The sequence below is a fragment of the Amblyomma maculatum genome, chromosome 1 (genome assembly GCF_055883805.1).
Source record: "Amblyomma maculatum isolate TAMU_Amacu chromosome 1, ASM5588380v1, whole genome shotgun sequence".
Lineage (NCBI taxonomy): Eukaryota > Metazoa > Arthropoda > Arachnida > Ixodida > Ixodidae > Amblyomma > Amblyomma maculatum.
The window spans coordinates 318,499,720-318,515,139 of NC_139344.1; the positions used below are offsets into that span (position 1 = coordinate 318,499,720).

Here is a 15,420-nt window from a genome sequence, read left to right on the forward strand (position 1 = left end):
TAGATGGTGTACATTGTGCTAACTGTCCTATAAGTCATGCTTGTGCACTGGGCCTTCGTAAATGTAAGCTATAAGCAGCGGCCTGAACTCAAGTTGGCTGATGGTATATTATTGTCATGATGAGATGAGGAGAAACTTATTTCTAGAGAAAAGAAACTTGCTCACTTGTAATGAAAAAATGTTGTACGGCATTATGCAACAGTATGAGAGCAGTTGTACTCGGATCTTTAAAATATCTTCACAGGGCCATTGGTTTTCACCTTGTTGTGGTGCTCTTTGAATCAACTTTGCAGCTATTTAATGCTGCTCCTTCCTTTCTGACGAAATTACATTGGCTGCTGTCTCCAATTTAAGGACTTTCATGCTGATGAAACATAATAAACACATAATTGCCAAGCTTGAGGTATCCAAACTTTTGTTTTAGATTGCTTCCTCTCTCGCAGTTCATAATATAGTATTTTCACAAGGTATTAAACAGCCCCTTTGCTTTATCACATTTTACAAAGGGATAGAAAAGCATAATTTTATTAGTCTCAGAATACTTGCTCACAATCTGTTGAATGCTGCACATGGCTGTTACTGTAAGATTTTTTGCCACTTTAATCAAGGTTGCATTTTAAGCATCTGAGTATGTCAAAGACAAGTTAAGTTTAATTACTTGCGATATTAATGACCTCTAGATTTTCTAGTGGAGGTGACTGCCTGCTGCGTACAGTCATGAGCAAGGGTTAAAGGGACTGACAGCTGAAATGTACAAGCATATTCTTTTTTGCATACAACAAAGTTTGATACTGTCCAAGGTGATTATTTCTGCATAGATTGTTACAACTAATTTTTCAGTATGTGGGAACCCTTGTTTTTATGCTAATGATGCACCAGTACACCTTTTTGATGATAGCTCTAGTAAACAATGTTTGCCAGTGGGCCATAAAATATATGCACTGTGGCACCATCCAGTATCAAGTTGAAGCACCTCAGCTTGGCAAAGCCTAGGGTGTACTCCTTTTCATCACTTACTGGTGCAAACCATAAGGTATAGTAAACAGATTTGAATTAAAACATTCCTTTACTAACTATACAGATTGTATTTCACAAACATACAGCTTATATTTTACTGAGACGTGGTCATTTTGTGGGATGCATGAATAACAAATTTTTACAGTAGAGCATCCCCCGAGCTTGTTGTTTGCAGTTTTCAGTGCTAGATTGAAAACATAAATCCTTACTTGATTGCTATTGGAATGCTAAAGTCTGTCAATATGAGGCGGGCTTTTTTCATTTTCACCGCAAACTCTTGGCACATTCTGGTCAGTTGTCGGTCACTTTAGCGACCTCAAATGGCAGGTGCCAAACTGCTTTTGCACACTTCCTGACTGTGTGGCACCCAGTGCCGATGCTTGCAAGATGTGAAGGATGTACTGTCAGTCATGAAAGGCAGTGGAGCATGGTAATTGTGTAGGCTGAGTTTACTTGTCATCTGTAAATGCTTTCTGGAACCGAAAGTTGCACTCTGTGGCTATTTGTGACCACTGCAGTGCACCTATCAGCTCCAAGCCACATATAAAAGCAGTTAGTATTTGTTTCTTTTCATAACTATTACTCTGCAAGCATCTGCAGCCACGCACGTGTCACTGCATGCACTTGGTTTGACGCCTCCATGGTAAGCATTGTGCTATAAGGCAGCTCACAAAGGCTGTTCGGCACAGTCCACTGAGTCCGTCTGCATTTGCGTTATAGTGTATGTGACGTCCTTGTGCTGTGCTTTTTCTCTCTTCTAATTATCTTCTGGTGTTGGAGTTGTGCTGTGCGTGTGGAGTATGGCTCCTGTGAGGGCCACTCGTAAGTGCTGCTTTTTCGTTAGGAAACCCTCAAACACCTAGAAATGAGCGGCCAGGTCTGAAGTCCCCCAGTGTTGGTTATCAGCGAGATGGTACGCCCCACTTGTTCTTGGTGCTGGGTATGGCCAGGCTTTTGGTGTGCTGCTTTCTCTGTGTCACCCATAGCATTGTGTCCCTCCTGTTCGTCCTGCATGGACTCATGACAGCAATCATGCCAGTGTGTATCTCCGGACGTGGGGCTTGTGCTGTGTGGCAGTTCTTAGTGGCATGCTTAATCGGCTACCCTATTTGTATTCTCATTCAGCATTGTAGTCATGGCACAAGTTTGGTGCTGGAATTAGTCTAATGAACTGCTGCGCTACACAACCTGAAGAGCTGCTTTTTGTTGCTGTGTTTGCATGTCATCACTCAGTTTAAACACGCACAGTTATTGGGCAAGCTTTCACATCCATGGTTTTCAGTTTTTAACAGCAACAAATGTCTGAGTTTCAGAATATTCTGACAGTCAGGAATTGAAATAGCAGCCAAAGCTGTTTCCACTAGCCACTGGCTGCTTATCTTTTTCTTTCTCATCTTTTTATCAGGTACCCAAGGTTTCCCAATTCTTTAAGGGACACTGAGGACGACTCTAATTATTGTTCTCCGCTAGAATTAATGATCTGGTTGTTTCTGGCTATGCTGACATTGGCCTGGCAGCAGAAGATACATTTACACTCAAGAAAGTTGTATTTAATTATCTTCCTAATTCAGTCAAACATGCTTTCAATGCCTGTATTTTACTCATGAAATTAGTCAGTGGTGTTGGCATCTGTATTTTGTTTTCACACTTTTGTAGTAGATTATGGAAGCTCTGCTTTCAATCGGAGTGACTTTGAGTAGAAGGCAGTACACGGTTGGTATAGGCCAACTGCTGTTAGTCTTCTGTGCCCTTGTAACTTACCTTTAAGTTAATGTCAGGGCTCGAAGCAGTTTTATTGTGAATACAGAGGGGACATATCTCTTAGTACTGTGAAACAAACATTCATTACAATTTGAAAAGAATAAAATGTTTCATTCACGTCACTAATGCATTAGATGTAGTGTCTCATTAACGTGCCAGCACTGCATGTGCCGTCTAGATGTGCACCCCCTGTACATATTATGTGGTGTGGCCATAGGCACATGTTGGATGGCCAAGCACTGGCAGTCATTGTTTGAGCTGTTGAAGTTTGCCAGAGCTTTTGGTGTTGTCAGAAGAGGTACTTGGAGCTTTTGTGATGCCATGCATGTAGTGTAGCAAGCTAGCAGCCTTCGCCTACTGGCTGTGTGTGTGTTCATGCTAATTTTTTGTGCATTTGCTCATACTATGTCTAACCAAGTGACAGTGCTAGGACTTGATAATTTCTATCCTGTATGAATTTTGTGTAGTGTAGCAAAGTCCACTATACCAGGCTGTTATTATAGGCTTCAGCAACTGGGCTACTTTATAAAGTGGCTGCAAGCTATGGTACAGCTGCAAGCTTCTGCTTGTGCAATTCTAAGTACCTCCTCTCACTCTTCCTGCATTTTGGCAGCCACACTATGAAGGAAAAGTCATAAAAGTAGAAACTCGTGATTTCAAATATCTTGCAGTCACATTTGCATTGCACAAAGGTTGCCGGTGCCAAAATTCTTGCACACAAGCCATAAGCTAACACTGAAATGTATTCTTGCAAGGGTGCATTCTCCTCTTTCTAGTGCTTTTGCTGCAAACTATGGCCTGACTAGCTCCTGAACAGCGCAGCTTGTATTAGAAACCAAAACAGAACTGAAAGCAAAATGTTCACCTTTTGTTGCCGAAAGGATGGCAACACACTAAATCCCACAATAGGCATAGGCCAGAACGGTAACATAATGTCTTTTGTGTTTTGGCATAGTGAATGTGCAGTTACCCACATGTGCCTACCACGATCTTAAAAAAGGAACTGTGCAGTTGTACTAAAAGCCCTTATTGCAATTATGTACTGGATTTCACTAGAGAAAGATTGCCTGCACATATATGCACTATGCTTAGTTTGAGGCTCTTAGGGCTACCAGCAGAGGGAGGGAATTAATTTGAATTTAATTTTAATTTAGTATATTTGGCACTCATCTGTGCAACAAAATCTTGACTGATAGCCTTAAATGCATCATAGCAGCCTGTGTGTAACTGCATAAAAAGTGCGAGCTAGCCTTTCCTGAAGGCATCATTCAGCAAGCCTAAATGGAGCTCTCTGAAAGTGGACAATTTGTATCTAGTTATAACCAAGGATAAGGGTTTTACTGTTTGTCCTGCTTGCCAGGTCTGTGTCTTTTTATTGGGAAGTGCACGTGGTACCATAATTCTGGGCCTCTGAGTGGCACCTTCGTTTGATGCTAGCTCGCACTTTTCACTCAATATTCTTTTTGGTGATATTAGGTTGACCCTCTGGCAGAGTGGCCTAGCCACTGACCCCTTCTTGCAACGTGAAGTGACTGCATGCTGTAGGAAAAGCAGTTTTAGGTGCACACCCTTAGCACGAGCACCCTCTTACCCCTTGGCTTCACTTGCTTCATTGATTGGACACCTGATCACCTTGTGCCATCTGTTTCAGACAAACTGGACAGCTCCTTCTCACGGTCACGAAGCTCAAGCATGTCAAGTTTAGAAAATATTAGTTCTGAAGCAATCCTTTGTCTTAGCTATGCCGAAGCCTTCTGTCGAAAAAGTGGTGAGTCAAGCTGCTTCTGCTTTTTCATTTGTATCTGTGCTTGTGCAGCGAAGCAAGCTTATCAACAAAGGTACAAAGTGTGTGCAATGTGTCAAGAGGGTCTTTGTGCTTTTGTACCATTTTTGCAGTTTTCTTCTATGCTGAAAGTGCTTGTCTTGTGATGTTTATGGATAGTCTCTCTCTGTCCACAGACACATCAATGTCCGCTAGTCTTTGGGTCGGCACCCAGCTCGGATCTGTGCTTGCTATCTCCCTGAGTGTTCCCTCGGAATCAAGGCATACGCAACCTGTCATTGCCTCTCCAAGCGGTGAGTGGCATTTGATTTAATGTACACCTTGTTTACTGGCCCACGTTTGAATGCAGAAGCATTAAGACTAACATGAGGGTGAAAACACCACGGTGCATGTGAAGCCTCTAAATACATGCCACATGCCGCCAGGGGTGCGGGTGAAGCGTAAAGATGGACATTCCCTTCATCTCTCTTTGGGGATACGAGGGAGAGAAAATGTGTGAGCGGGAGGGGGCAACAGGTGTCCTGGGAGGCTGGAGTAGGTTATCTTATACAATGATGTGACAGTGAAAAGGAGAGGCAAATGAAGTTGCCAGAAGTGCTCAGCTTTATTTCGTAAGCATACGAGTCGAAAAGGCATATTTCTACCGCATTAGTTCAGTTGATTGCCCCTAAATTTTTTTTAATGTCTCCCCATTCCCATTGTTTCTCATCCCAGTCTGTGATCTTATCAGCATGTGCTACTTGCGCTAGAACTCACACTAACTTTAACTTGCTGAATTTAACTTGTTTGGTTATTCAAACTGGTTACAACCTCCTTTTCCATGATCACCTGTCCTCACTGGCCAAAGCAGGTTCGGATGTTATGATCACCCCTCTTTTTCTCTCTTTTGTTATATTTAGCCATCCTTTAACCAGATCCTTTCCTTTCATGCCTCCAAAGCCAGGTCCTAAACCGGCTTTTTTTTTTAGCCATGCTTTCAGAGATGACTTTCCTCTCCTCTTGTGAACAGGAAGCATATTTCGCCTGAAGGGCCCTATCCTGTCCATCTCGTTCCTGGACAGCAGTGGTGTGTTGATGCTTCCACTGAGCGAGCAGTGGAAAGACCGACCAGACTCACGTGAACGGGACGACCGGCGGTTGCGCAGCATGCCAGCACGGGGTGCTCGCATTTCACCCACGACATCCCAGTCACTGGAACCTCGGGACACTCAGTTTGTGGTGATGGCTTCTGAGAAGCAGGCACGCATCGTGGCCCTGCCCTCCCAGACTTGCCTCTACAAGGCCACTCTCACTGAAACCTCTTTCGTCGTGTGTGCCGAGGTGCTTTCCATCAAAAGCATTGGTGAGAGCAGCCCTTTTAAAAGCAGATTGATAATCATTCACACGATTGTGCAATGCAGACTTTCTTTAGCGTGCTGTCAACATCTTCGCTGGCACATGAAGAATCTTCTGGTTTAACTTGGTTATCAATGCTTTTGACTAAGTGGTTGTCTTTGCTGTATCGAATAAGACGCTTGGGGATTTTAGCCAGCTCTTAGAGTTCGGCTGTTTTTCCTTTGGGAAATGTAGTCACAGGATGCATAGCACATACTTTGAAATTCTAAGCTGTTGCATTGTTTACTGTAGTATTTTCGAAGTGCAAGGGATTGAAGCTGCATACTCTGGAGGCAACCTGAGAGATTTTTATTTGCTGAAATGATATAGCAGCACCAAAGCAGGCTTTTGCAGCTGGAGAGCATAAAAGCGAGTGGCATCCAGTGTTGGGAATGTTATAGCCTCTGTGAGTATTTTCGGCACATATACTCTGCATTTCTTAGTATTTTATGCAGATTTGTCTTTTCAAGACAGTGCAAGGTGCTTCAGTGCAGTCATTGCAGATTTATTCTATGGTAGGGCAGACATTATTTGCATGGCAGAGTGAAGCAGAAAGGTAAATAAAATCACTTAATCAGCTTTCTTATTTTTTACTTTAGGGCACATGATTAAGCAGCAAAGCTGAAAGCTGTCAAATTCAAATGCGAACCCTGCTTTCAGAAATTCAGAATCTGCATTGTGGCTCATGGTATTGAATTAAAAAAAAAAAAGGCCTTTTGAAGCCCAGCATTTCCATGCTACACAGTGGTAAAATTGTGTCACTTGAATAAAATACTCAGTTTGCATCCTTTATGACATATAACTTGAATCATTAGAATTTACATTGATTCAAGTTCATGGCCTACTTCAGCAGTTATACTTGTGCCAAATGAGCATGAAAATGTGCCGTGTGTGTCTGTCTGCTTAGAACTGTACTTTAAATACATGCTATAGTTGTTGAAGCTGAAATTCCTGCTAGAAAGAACAGTGTGGAGGTACTTGTGACATTTGCAGGATGCTTGCTTCGTGATAAGTGTGCCTAAATATGTAGTCTTTGAATGCTAATGTTTTGTTCCTTTTGTTTGCAGATACTGCTTGTCTTGTGTGTTACATTGCAAATGGCAACATTGTTGTGTACAGCCTTCCTAGCCTTAAACCACTTTATGAGACAGACTTCCTGCCACTCGTCGACATGAGGTATGTAGTGTTATAGCTTTTGTCTTGACGCGATAGCATTAAAAGCTCCAGAAAGTCTAATGTCAGCATTGTGAGCAAGAAATCGTGAGCATGGCACACAGTAGTTCGCAGATGACATGGCAGGTGGTTGGGACGTGTGATAACCCTAACAACATGGGAAGAGCTGCTAACTCCTTTCTTAAAATGGCAGTCGAACCTAACAAGAAAGACACTTGGATCCAGAGCCAGACACGCTACTCCTAGGCCACGCAGAACTACTACTACAGCTTGGTTTTGTCGGATGATCTTTCATATAACAATGTGGTAGCCGACAGTGGTATGGTAATGAAATATGTGAGATGATAGAGGAACTTGCTGGAGGGCTAGTAGCTTTCACTGAATAGGCTCCAGCAGCGAGCCCTTGCAGTTTAGCGTATTGTGGCGAGTGGGCCCAAGTTTGGCCTTGAACACTTTTTCATTTGTTTCTGAGTTCATCAGTTTTTTGGACTTTGCACCAATTCACAGAATTGCAAGGACCTTTTGCTTTAGCAAGAATGGACATGGAATGTTCTTGTGCTCCCCATCAGAGCTGCAGAAGTTCACCATTTCTTCTGATTTCTGGTGAGCTGTTCTTCTGGATGGCGTTTTTCATAGGGCACTTTGGTTGAAGCAGATGTTTGATGTACTGTGCCAGAGCACCCATGCTTAGCTGTGCATGGCGTCACAGTATCCAGGGCAAGGGATCCTGGTGGTTGAGCCAATTGAGTGCTTACACTTTTAAGGTCCTCGGCAGCGTCAACGCTCCACTTTGGTCCCTGCTTCCTTTGGACAGTGCCTTCGGGCTGGCTCAGTGGGGGGGGAAATCAGCGATAGCCTTTTACTATCCTCCCCGTCATATTTTACTTCCCTATTTTCTTTCTGACCTTGTGTCTCTACTACCCTGAGTTAAGTTATATTTGGCAATAGTTCAGGTGTACAGGTGGTGTGTGCAAAATTTCCTGCAATAGTTCAGGTGTACAGGTGGTATGTGCAAAATTTCCTGTTCGGTCTGTTCTGGTCAGCTGCCACCATGTCCGAATAACAATTTATTTTGTGGCTACCGCTTTTGCTTTTAAATAATTGCTTTTAAGAAAAGAGGGCTCACCACTGACTCTGCAAAACTCCTCGGGAAGAAGGCCATCAGTTTTGCATGCTTCCACACAATCTACAGCAAAAATGCTGTGAAGAATGCAAGACTGATTTATCCATTCTTTTGTTACAAAGTCTCTTTACAGAAGTAATTATCAGAAAACAAGCAAATGGCAGCCTTTGTTTTGAAATTCTCTGCAACCATCATTGTGAGAAATTGGCAGTAGTAGTGTGCTTTGGAAAAGTCCTAGTAACCTTAATCAAACAGCTAGCTGTAGGGATTCAGTGGTTAGGCTACTCAGTTATGGAACACAAGGCCAGCCATAGAGGCCACGCTTGTTTATGGAGGGGAAAAGCTAGGCACCTATATATTGTGGAAAGTCAGTGCACGCTAAAAAACCCTACAGGCTGGATTACACTATGAGCACATCATTGTATAAAATGATTATGGCATAATTCAGCCTCACTTGGCCAAAATTTTGAGAGCTCCCTCACAGTCTGAATTGTTTTGGGACATTGAACTCTATAAAGCTCTATTTTGGAACTCTATAGAAAACAAGCAAGCAATCACTGAACACTGTAAACTGTAGTTGTATGTTTATCATTTTGAGGTCGTTTCAGGTCCAGGAATTTTCCTTCAACCTTTCAGCTATATTGGTATGAAAAAGTAGCAGCACAGTCTCCCTACCGCACCATTTACATTGATTGGCATTCTAGTTTGCTTGCAGTGTGCTGTAACTTCCAATAGGGGTCTGTGTTTTTCTGCGCTGAACGTTTTTCCTACTTGCTATACCTTAGTCTGTGCACTTGTGCCCTGCAGTGCCAACTTGCAGGAGATGCTGGGTACCATATTCCTGAACAAGGATATGCCTGAAGCACCGAAGCAGAGTTTCTTCAAGGGACTGTTTGGAGGAGGACCAAGTGTGTTGGATCGAGAAGAGCTGTGTGAGTGCACGTTGATGTTGCCGGCTGCTGCTTTGTGACTAGAGTGTCAATGCTGAAATGTACTCCAAAATGCGGGTTGGTCTGAGAAAATTATTAAAGTGTTAAAGATTTTACTTTATTGCTTTCTTACTTGCTGCCTTGTCTTGTGTGTGGCTTACAGTTGGTGAGGCAAGTGGCAAGCCTTCAAAGACAATTGCTCGTCACATTCCTGGAAATACTGGCAATGTAGAAGCTATCAGGGCACAAGCCGGCACACTGGCTGGGGAAGTCATGCGGGCCAGGCAGGTGAGTTCAGGAGAGGAGTTTCCTTCATTTATTACTGTTAATAACAACATGGTAGTTTTTGGAGTTGCAGGTCATCATCACAGGACCTGCAAAACTTGTACATGTGAGGATTATTTATTCAGAGCAAATGCACAGTGCCTACATGGCATTAATGCGATAGCATGTAATCTGTATTTGAAAGAGAATCTTCGCGTTTTCTGTCGCGAAATGTCTCGATTTTTCAACACGGTCGTGGCATGACAACCACTAGGCAATTTAAACTTGCCACTGCGATCACACGGTAAAACAATGATTGACGTCACTACACAATTCCTCACTGGTCTGCAGGGTTGTGGTGTGATTCAGGCACTATTGCATAATGCCTCTAAAGAAAGTAAAACAATTCAAACCCCTGTCTTTTAGGTCATGAGCCTACCTCCACATCACTGAAGAATGTTTGTTCACAGCAATAATTTAGAGGCCATATTTGACAGCATTACAGCAACACTTAGTTAATTAGCATCACCAGTTACTCACTACTTAAAAACAGGCACATTTTAATGAGTTAAACTGTCGTTAGTAGGAAAGTGTCACACGCTATGCCAGGAAATTCTGATTGGCCGAGAGAGCTGTAACATCATCAAGGTTATGTGACAGCAGGGAACCAATCATGTGATGGCACTGAATTTTAAAAAGAGCAAAGGACATCCAAAGATGTTGGTGGACTGCAAAAACACTTGATGAGTTGGTGTTTGGTTTGCAGACTTTCAGCTGTCACGCTCGCTGCCTTCCTCTTCCCTTTCATCTGCATTATTTGCAATAATGAACACAAAGCTCGAAACGTGAGTTCTATCGAGAGAAAGATGCGGTGGCGGTAAATTGGAACCATGTATGCAGTGGCATTGGCCTCGCTCACATGTACCCTAGGGGATCACCCAGAATCATGAGCAGGCAAGTTTTGCAGGCACCGGAATTGTAGCTGTCGTCGCTCACCATGACATAGCAGTACTCGTGGCATATCCATGATTCAGAATAGTTTCAAAAACCACAACTACCTTCCGAACAATTGGCCCACATATTTTTAAAAATATTATTTTTTAAATGTTTATAATAAGTTGTGGGCTCTGTTTCAGGGAGTTATACTTTGAGTGAATGCTCAAAAGCATTTGTTCCACACATTGTATACATTTACCAGCAGCCTTTGAACCCGTCTTGGGGTCCCTTTAAAGTGAAAACTTTGTACAGTCTGCAGTGAGTGAAGTGCAGTGGTAGAACATTGCTAACATGCAGTTGAGGGAATGCACAAGAAGTATGCATCAAATTGCAGTACAGGTTTACTGGCTAAGTATTTCATGCTTGCATGCTAAAAACGTTCTCAAAAATCACTTGCAAGATATAGTCACTACAGATGCTTAATCACACTGAGTATTCTGTACAGTGTCAGTGGTGCTTCATGGTGTGTTCAGCATGAGGTTTGATGTTGATTCATTAGCATCAAGTTAACAGGCTTACTGGGCACTTTCATTACTCACCAGTTGCAATTTGTGGTGGACTGTGGTGATACTCATTCTTGTTACATGCCAACTATGCTTGACTCATAGCTATGTAACCTTTACTACATACTGCTACAGCTTATGTTGAACCTGCAAAAATTATACAGCTGTGAATAGCTGGGCCACATGTTGTGCGTGTCCATAAGCATGGAAACTGTGATAGGCTTGAAGTGGTAGGAAGGTACTTCAGTGTGAAATGGCTACTCTACATTCCGTGCGTCTTTGTGCTGTATGGATGTTTGCATCTCAGAAACCAGCAGCAAGTGCTTTGCAGGAGCGCAGAAAACATTTTGTGACTGTGCAGTGGGTGTGAGACTGCCAGTCAGAATACATTAGTTTCCGCATCCAAGTGATTAGGGACTCATTGTAACTCTTTATGCTCTATGTATTCAGTCAAGGACATATTAACGAGGTTTTGCCACAGTTGAGACATATAGTTGCAAATATGTTCTTTACTGTAGTGTGACATGTAAGTCATTTGGGAAATAGTGAGAAACATGTGAGTAGGACAAGCTCTTGCATCTTATTTAGGAGAAACCTTTCATTGCATGCTTTGTTATCAGGTGTCAGACAGTGCTAGATGTACCCAAGACCGTAAGAGGGTCTCTGGTGTCATTAATTTACTTTACCTCTTGTAGTTCTGGCTCCATCTTTTGTGAAACTAGCTCTGGAAACTATCTCACTGCCTGCAGCCAACAGTGAATACCCTATTGGGATTAATTTGTTGCTCCTTTGCTTTTCTCAGGGGCTGACTGAACGTGGTGAGGCCCTCTCGCAGCTGGAGGAGCGCACCGCTCGCATGATGTCTGAGGCTGAGAGTTTTGCCAACACTACGCACCAGCTCATGAACAAGTACAAGGATAAAAAGTGGTACCAGTTTTAAGGGAAAGAGGAGGAGGTCTCTGTACCACCCCCCATCTCTCTCTCTTGCTCTCTCGGTGTGTGCCTCCACTCTGTGATTTTGCAACAGGGTGACAAACGCCAGCTTGGTCGCTCACGCTTTCGACGCATCTCTCAGAAGCGGGGAGGTCACATTGGGCGGCTGAGGCATGGAGAGCAGAAGCTGTGCACAGCAGCTGTAGATCGATCACTGTCTTGTACTCCTCCTCTTGAGGGACGTTAAACGGCTTCGACCTGCTTGCTATTCATAACTGAAGTGGCTCAAACAGTGACAACATAACACAATGGCAGCTGGCCAGTTAGTGCTATAGAAAGAGAGTTACTTTTACTGCATGCACTGTTTACATATTGTATACTCTCAAGTATTGCCTCTTTTGTCGCCAAATGTGAGAAGAGCGCAGGCTTGCATAACCGAATTCAAACGACTTGTAACGGGAGGCTTGGAAGCTTTGCATGCACACTCTCTGTATAGTGGAGGCAGCATACTAGAAGCAAAAGAAAAGCAAGCTGGAACCTTGCCCATACAGTGCCGGTAGCAATAGGCAGTCCTTTCCTGCTTTCACTTTCATTTTTATACTGTCTAGATGCAAATCGCACTTAACGCTATGCTGGCTAATGATATCTGTCTTGCAGAGAATAATTTAACGTTTATTCTTTCTACAGTAATGATGCCTTCAGTAATGTTCATTTGCTTTTTTCTTAACATCGGGTGTAGGTGTGGTCGCATAGCACTTTGGCCATAAAATGAAAGCTACAAAAGGGAAGTTTTGTGGCAGGTTTTTGAAGTGCATGTTTAGCAAGCAAGAAATCAAAAACGCACTAGCACCATTTCAGTTGTGAGCATGATCAAAATAATGTGCATGTCACGGTTGTGTTGGCAACTTTTTCTAACCTTTAATAACTGCAAGTGGTCTTATATTAGCCTACGCAACAAAACCCATCGCCGTCTTTCTTTATCCTGTTCACTTGTATACGACTATAAAGAGGTATGTAGTCTCACAAAGGCAAAAGGAAAAGACAAAAAGCTGTGTGTCCAGGCAGCAAAATTTTGCTGGCAACCGCTTTGGCAGTGACCACTTGCTGTCTTAGCTCGGCTGTTGTACGGACATAGGTTTTATACAGACTGTTGGATATATCTGTCTTTTAGTTAATGGATGCTACAACGAAATTGCCCTGTAGCCTTTCATACAATATCCTTCATTATGAACTGTGGTCTGTCACTGGGCAGTTCACCTGATAGTTTTTTAATTACTTGGATATCTGAGGTAGGCATATTACCTTGTACAGGGGTACTTCATTAGCTGACTAGCACTGAGATACCTCTTGTTGGCTGATGCTGGCCTGCATAGTGTCCATGCAGCCTTTGGTGATCAGTATTGATAAAACTTGCTTGAATCTCCCCCTTCCCCCATTTCTCCACACTTTTCGTTTTTCTTTTATGACTAGTGAAATGAAGAGAGTGTCAGTGTGTCACTTCACACCATTCTTCCAAATGCTTTCGATGGCATCTAACATGGTTTCCTTAAGGGAGATGCGTCGAAAGTTGACGACTGCTGTGGTTTGCTGCCCTGTACCGTACACTCCTTAGTAGGAAGGTTGTTGACATAATTTTCACTGCTACGTGCTCTCTTCCTTTGCCTTCTTGTTTATTTTTACATTGATATCTGAGAAGTGTTCAAGCCTTTGCTTTTTTGCTCTGTTACTTTTTTTATCTTTCCCTGATGTTTGTTTCACGTGCAGAGCAAAAAAAAAAAGTAATGCGCACCACCAACCACCACACAGTCTCCCGCCAGGCAGCAGAATCACCAGCACCACCACCACCACCACCACAACTGGATGTGTACGATGTGTATATATGTAGCATCAGAAATGTTGACTGTTTAAGTGGTTCCTCACACACTTTTCTGTAGTGTTTTGCCGTTTCCTGTATTGTATTTCTTGGGGATCAGTGTTATGACGGTGAAGTCAGTGAAGGCAAGATGCAGGGGTCTAAAATACAGCATTCCTTTCTCTTTGTTTCTTCCTTTTCTTCTTTTACTTTCTTTTTATTTTTTCTTGCTAATAGTTTCCTGAGGTATTTTTCTAGAAGAGGCTTTGAAACCCATATATGCAATTTGCCAAGCCGTATAGAGGCACTCTTCACAATGCTGTTCTTTTCTTATTTACCAGTAGACTACAAATGCTGCAGCTGTTCCCATTTTTGGTTCTTTAGACCCTTGTCTTCACTGTGCAGATTGTGAGCAAACAGTTCTTCCATGGAAAGGTGTGAACTCTTTTCAACCATTTTGCTCTTGAGTAGGCGTTTAGGGATTTTTGGAAGGGATAGGAACTCTCTCCAAAGAACGATAGCGTGCAATTTCCAACTTTCATGAGAGGGATGCAACTTAAGGTGAATAAAATAAAAATGCGCATTGATTCAATCGTATTATGTGGTGGCAGTTTGTTTTCTGCACTTGTTTTTCTAGTGAGGTTACGAAAAACTGTTTCTGTGATCAGCGGCATCAAGTACAATTGTAAATAAAGGATATGTACGAGTTGGCGTGATGCCATGCTTTGTCTGTTGCCGTTGTGTGTTGAGTATGAGATTAATTCAATTTCTCTTGTTTTGTTTTCTACATGCCTGAGTTTTCTTGTACCCGGTTGTCATCCACTGGACAATTAAACAAATAGAAATGTTGCAGCCTCTGCTCGTATATGGCTACTCTGTTAGTCACTCGCTGGCTGGCATTAGCAGGTGAGCTTACTCTTGCCCTGGAGGGTAACATTATGAAGAAAACTCGCTGAGAAGATTGGAAACAGTTTCATGAACAGCTTTGATCTTTCTAGGATATGGCTCTTGCTCAACAATGAGCGGAGATGTCTCTTGTAGTTTGTGACCTGTATCCTTAACCAGTTCTGGTTAGTAGGTTTCCAAAAACAGGAAACCAAAGTATACTTTTTCCTTTTAAGTGAGTGCATCAGTTTAAGAGCGGACTTTGTGAATCAAAGAAGCATATATGCACTGAAAGGTGGCAGTAATGATACTGCACTTCATTAAAAGAAGGCGATTGAGCACTGCACACCTTGGGATGCCTTCAAACACTAGTGCAACCAACAGGTGCGTGCGGTGATGTTACTTAGTTTTAGTGCACGTACCTCTAGAGCAACGGAGAGCTTCCAGGAAACTATTCACTACTGGAAAAGACTGTAGGCACTGTCTTTTTCTCTGACTTTGCGTATTGCGTGCCATGGTAGAGCTGCAATGACAAGTGAATAAACTATGCCTGCAGTCATAGGGACCGAGAGCAAAGGATGCAGACTGTCGTTTTGAAGGTTGTGGTGCTGCTAGATAGCTTGTGCGTAGTTTGCGCCACTAGTGGTGGAGCATTGTTTAGGGGGCTATGCTTTCCGCCACTCCGGCTGGCAATCTATTGTGAATCTGCACGCACACTGAAATTTCGGGACATGTGTCAATAGTACCTCAGGCAGAACCAATAGCTTATCGAATTATTGACATTGGTTTTTTTAGGTCTGTACCGGTCTTTTTGGTCTACTGGAGTG

At 42.8% G+C, this 15,420-nt stretch overlaps 1 protein-coding gene across 3 annotated transcripts in view; it reads left to right on the forward strand.

Annotated features, from left to right (window-relative positions):
• The window catches only part of Tomosyn (syntaxin-binding protein tomosyn), a 59,944-nt gene extending 45,380 nt beyond the window's left edge, over positions 1-14,564 (forward strand). The window contains exons 21-30 of one of the 3 annotated variants that reach the window (XR_014700039.1): positions 1,862-1,930; positions 4,430-4,546; positions 4,738-4,854; positions 5,571-5,903; positions 7,003-7,111; positions 7,616-7,711; positions 9,039-9,163; positions 9,324-9,448; positions 11,726-11,918; positions 13,621-14,564. Coding sequence is in view for 2 of the 3 variants with exons in the window: in XM_084575673.1 (XP_084431799.1) it covers positions 1,862-1,930; positions 4,430-4,546; positions 4,738-4,854; positions 5,571-5,903; positions 7,003-7,111; positions 7,616-7,711; positions 9,039-9,163; positions 9,324-9,448; positions 11,726-11,863 (1,229 nt within the window). In the remaining variant the exon portion in view is untranslated. Of the gene's footprint in view, positions 1-1,861; positions 1,931-4,429; positions 4,547-4,737; positions 4,855-5,570; positions 5,904-7,002; positions 7,112-7,615; positions 7,712-9,038; positions 9,164-9,323; positions 9,449-11,725 lie in introns of all 3 variants that reach the window. The other 2 variants (XM_084575673.1, XM_084575735.1) reach the window with 2 other exon arrangements.
• Positions 14,565-15,420: the final 856 nt, after the last annotated feature.